Here is a 5208-nt window from a genome sequence, read left to right as displayed (position 1 = left end):
TGAGTTTTGTGTTCTGTCTATTTCTTTTTGTTATAGCCCCTGATGATGATTTTGCCCGACATGACCTCTTGGTCTTACTTGATCAAAAGTTGAATCAGGTTTCTTTCTCTAGCGCTAGCAATGTTGACAGTTTGGCGTTGGCGATCAAAAAGAAAGTTCTCCTGGCTAACTAGCCCGCTGTGTTGTCCCCCACCCAAAGCCTACTCTAACTGTTAGAGTAGGCGTCGCCCCCACCCCACCACACCCTGTTGTGCGTTCCGTCTGCTTGCGCACGTAATACATTCGCTCTGTCCGTCACAGCACTATGGCCTCTCTTTCCCCGCATCGGAGAAGTGAGAGGCATGGTAGGCCTAGATAATCTAGACTAGGCTGGCCTATCACGCAATGCGTTCTGCTTGTCTGCGCATGATACACCCTCCCCACTCATTCTCTCCCGCCTTCATTGTTGGGGCCCGTGGGCTGTCCCATTCTTTGTTTCGCTAGATCACCAACAAGTATCTCAACTGGCGAGGTTTTACATGGTATAAATGATATGTGCACTGTGCACAGCAGCAGCACTATTCCGCTATAACCGACTCACATGTTTGTCTGATAGCGCTATAGCAGTATTTTATTTACAAAGGTAAAGAAGGGAAAAAAATCGGGGTTTTAGAATAGTGTCTTTATAACAGACTTCTCGTTATTTCAGGATTCGTTATAAGTGGACTCCACTGTATCTGTATTCTGTCTGTATTCTGTCTGTATTCTGTCTGTGTATCTGTATTCTATTTATTTGTATTTTATCTGTATACTGTATTCTATCTGTATTCCATCTGTATTCTGTCGGTCTATCTGTATTCTATGTGTGTACTGTATTCTATGTGATCTGTATTCCATCTGTATTCTACTTATATTCTATCTGTATTCTATCGGATTTGTATTTCTATCCGTATACTGTATTCCATCTGCATTTCATCTGTATGCTATCTGTATCCTGTCTGTATTCTGTTTGTATTCTATTTGTGTTCTGTCTGTATTCCGTATGTATTTTATATGTGTTCTGTCTGTATTCAGTCTGTATTCCGTCTGTATTCTGTCTGTATTCCGTCTGTATTCCGTCTGTATTCTGTCTGTATTCCGTCTGTATTCTGTCTGTATTCCGTCTGTATTCTGTCTGTATTCCGTCTGTGTTCAGTTCACAGTTGGACCATTCTCTTGTCCCCCAGACCCCTCAGCTCGAGGCATGCCCTGCTGTCCATTATGAATGAGCCCGGCCCCAGCGTCTGCATCCATGAAGGCGTTTAACTCCCCCAAAGTCCGCGCCGCCGTGCCCCCCACCCAGCACAGCGCGCAGCTCCAGACCTCGCCGCAACAGCTGCAGCAACAGCAGGTCCTACAGCCCTCCACCAAGCAGCAGACGGTGCTGCAGCCCAGCCGACAGCAACAGCAGCAACAGCAGCAGCAGCAGTACTCGCCGCGACAGCAGCAGCAGCAGCAGCAGCAGCAACAGCAGCAACGAGACCATCATTATCAACAATCACCAACAACAGTAACAATATAACCATTAATATCAATGTAAAGGTATTTTATAGTGCTAGTAGTAGTAGTGCAGAAGCGACAGCAGCAGCAGCAGCAGCAGCAGCAACAGCAGCAGGCCAAGTGTCAGTCTCAGCAGGTGGTGGGCCAGCAGCAACAACAGCAACAGCAGCAGCAGTCCCAGCAGCAGGGCTCTCAGGTCAAGGACATTGGAGAGAGGAGCTACGAGTTCTTGTCGCACGTGGGCTCTGGTGAGTCTATTTATAGATACAGTCGGAATTGTCACACGTGGGCTCTGGTGAGTCTATTTATAGATAGTCAGAATGGTCACACGAGGGTTCTGGTGAGTCTATTTACGGATACAGTCGGAATTGTCACACGTGGGCTCTGGTGAGTCTATAGATACAGTCGGAATTGTCACACGTGGGCTGGTGAGTCTATTTATAGATAGTCAGAATTGTCACTCGTGGGCTCTGGTGAGTCTATTTATAGATACAGTCAGAATTGTCACACGTGGGCTACAGTGAGTCTATTTATAGGTACAGTCAGAATACTTGTGTAATAATCAAATCTGAAATCTTAGGCTGCAGAATGATCGTTTTTAGCAACTCGTTGAGATAGGTCATTATTTCTACTTTATTTCCGTATATATAATACATGTGGCTAATATTAAACATTGAACTTTAAAATCTTTAATTTGTCCGACGGTAGGCAGAGTCAGAAAGTAGGTCACATATGGGGTCCGGTCACGGTGAGGAAACCCCCCCCCCCCCCCGGCAGTGAAAGAGTTAAAGGTCACTCTCCTCTGGCGCTAATTACTGTGTCAGAGAAGTGATGCTGTCTGTGGGATTTCAAGATTTGTTCTTTTTTTCTGTGTTATTGAGTAAATGTTAGAAGAACGAGTTGTTGCTTTTACTTTTTCTGATCCAGAGTTTTTACGAAACGGTTTTCTTTTGTCTTCTTCAGGCGCTTATGGCCAGGTTTTCAAAGCCAGAGACAAGAACAAAGAGGGGGCGATCGTTGCCATCAAGCAGATCAGGATACGGCGACAAGGGAGACAATATGAGGCCGGGATGCCCATGGCGGCTATCAGAGAGATTTCTCTCTTGAAACAGTTGGAAAACACGGAGCACCCAAACATTGTCAAGTAAGCTATTTGCCAGTTTAAGACTTGTGCAGTGGTACCTGCTCTTACTGCCACCTTGCGGGCAGCATTGCCTTCAGACGTATCTCAAAGGCCGCCAGAAATGACTTATGTCTGTATGCAACACTGCCCGCGACCTGTCCAAGGCTGCAAACGCACTTGCTTCACGCTCCCCAGGTTTTCAACTCTCCGTTTTGGGGAGGGAAAGTTTGAGTTGATGACACAAACGTCCTGACTTCACATTCCTTTCTCCCTCGTGAGTTGATTACACAAACGTAGGCTACTGACTTCACATTCCTTTCTCCCTCGTGATTTTGAAATAAACAATGAAACTAAAATTCTTACCTTCAACTCCAACTTCTTTAGGAATGTCTACCCACTGCTTGTTGACGTAATTGTCTTGTGATTTATCCAAAAGTGCAGGTCTCTTCTGCACCTCTGCAATTAGTGCTTCTTCCATCTTGTCCGCTCAAGTTCTGAATCAAGTGTCTCAATATATACTAGATCTATACAGAGCCTACAAAAAGAAAGAAGTGAACGACCCAAAGAGTCAAAACATGTAGGTCGAGGTCAGCATGTTTACTATTATTTTTTCAATTGTATATATTGGGAAAATGAGCCTGAAAGTGAAAATCTCGTGTGCTTATATTGGATGTAATTTTCATCGCAGAATCCAAATCTGAAGTCAAAAATACAATTTAATGCAATTTTGATCAGAATGAATTTCATCTCTCTTCATCCTAACTGGGATTTTTAGAATTTCCGCCCCTAGACCGCAGAATGGCGATTTGCAGAGAGCGATTTTACTGCAGCGTCAAAATGAAAATGGTGAAGGGTGGGCGGTGAAAGTGTGGGGATTGTGATGTGAAGTCAGCACAACGCCAGTTATAGGTTAAAGAAGGCTTCCGTCACATCTGCTAGTTGGGCGACGGTAATAACGTGAAAACGTGGGGAATGTGAAGCCAGTGCGTTTGCAGCCTTAGACAATCACCTGCTCTCACTGCCACCTGTCTAAGACAATCACTTGTACAAACGGCCATGTCCCATTCCCCCTCCCCCCTCTCCACTGGCCGCCTGTCTTACACAATGTCCACTGTAGTTTGTTGTTAGAATCTACCTGTTAGTTGTGAGTTAGTGGGTGGTTGGCAGGTGCTCTGGTGTGGTTTGCTCCTTCTTTCCCTTCAAACATGTATTGTCTTTATCTCCCCCCCTTTGTTTTTGTGTTTGTTACTCTCTTGTAAAACTTCTGATCTTCGGCACTTATACGACCTTATTGTGTTGCAAGTGGCGTAAAACTCTTACTAAAACTCCACTCTCTGTGTGTGCCCCCGCCAGGCTGCTAGACGTGCACCATCAGGCAGTCTCAGACAGGGACATCTGTCTCTCCCTGGTCTTTGAGTTCATCGACCAGGATTTGAACTCCTACCTCGAGCGATGCCCGCCTCCTGGATTAGGGCCCGACAGAATCAGGGTGAGTGCCATTTGGAGGTGACCGTTTTGGGGTTTCGTTTTGTTACTGTTATTGTTTTTGTTTAGTTGGTTTTAGTTTTGATTTTTGATTGATCGATTATTTTTTTTGTCGTGCTCGTGTCTAGTGTGGTATTTGTGGTTGAGAGAACGAGGGGGGGGTTTCTGTCGTTTAGACACATTATATCTTACCACTATGATACATCACTTCCTAATTCATACGTGGGTGGTTGGCGGGTGCTCTAGTGTGGTTTGCTCCTTCTTTCCTATCAAACATCTGTTGTCCTTTTCTCTCCTTCTATTTTATGTTTGTTACTCTCTTGTAACCCCTCTAATCTTCTGGCACTTAGATGACCTTATTGTGTTGCAAGTGCCGTTAAACCTTTACTAAAACTAAAACTTATTCATACAAATTTTCCCAATCTGTGTTCTTCATGGAAAATCTGAAAAGACGGACATCAAATTGTTATTTCTGATTATGTACAACATTTCATTTCTGTACGACGTACGACATTATTGTACGACGGTTTGAAATACTGTTGGTTGGTCGTCTGAGTCTGCTACATCCTTGGTCTGTGGTGTAGGGGCCAGGTGCCCAGCTGTCACACGCTGGAGAACTTAGTTCAAATCCCAAGCGGAGAGAAATGTTTACCGAGTAAGCCGCAGTCCCACACTGCAACAGTGGGTGGTTGGCGGGTGCTCTGGTGTGGTTTGCCTCTTCTTTCCAATCAAATGTCTGTCGTCTTTATATCTCCACTCCTTCTTTTTTGTGTATGCTTCTCTCTTGTAACACCTCTGTTCTTCGGCACTTACGTGACCTTATTGTGTTGCAAGTGCCGTAAAACTCTTACTAAAACTTTTAAAAAAGGACATGTGTCTGTTTTCATCCCTCTGTTGTTTCTGTCTGTGTGGGTGGTTAGGTGGTGTCACTGGTCAGTTCTATTTCTTTTCTCTCGCTCTGTTGTTTCAGTCTGTTAATATTACTTTCCCTTGCTTTTCTAAATGGCCGTTAATGTGTTTCTTTGCTTCTCATAACAACACTGAATTTTGAAAAAGGAGAGAGAGAGAGAGAGAGAGAGAGA

The 5208-nt window shown here is 44.5% G+C and overlaps 1 protein-coding gene across 1 annotated transcript; it reads left to right on the top strand.

Annotated features, from left to right (window-relative positions):
- Positions 1 to 1633: 1633 nt before the first annotated feature.
- LOC101849290 (cyclin-dependent kinase 4) lies at positions 1634 to 4130 on the top strand (the record flags this gene model as incomplete). The annotated part of the gene is given in 3 exon segments (XM_013083303.2): positions 1634 to 1766; positions 2482 to 2662; positions 3995 to 4130. Coding segments are annotated over 2 exon segments (210 nt in total), but the record flags the coding sequence as incomplete, so codon positions are not given.
- Between the last annotated feature and the right edge of the window lie 1078 nt (positions 4131 to 5208).

Source organism: Aplysia californica, unplaced genomic scaffold (genome assembly GCF_000002075.1).
Source record: "Aplysia californica isolate F4 #8 unplaced genomic scaffold, AplCal3.0 scaffold00224, whole genome shotgun sequence".
In the NCBI taxonomy this organism is placed as follows: domain Eukaryota; kingdom Metazoa; phylum Mollusca; class Gastropoda; order Aplysiida; family Aplysiidae; genus Aplysia; species Aplysia californica.
Note: the sequence above shows the minus strand (reverse complement) of the source record. Positions and strands in the feature narration are given on the sequence as shown.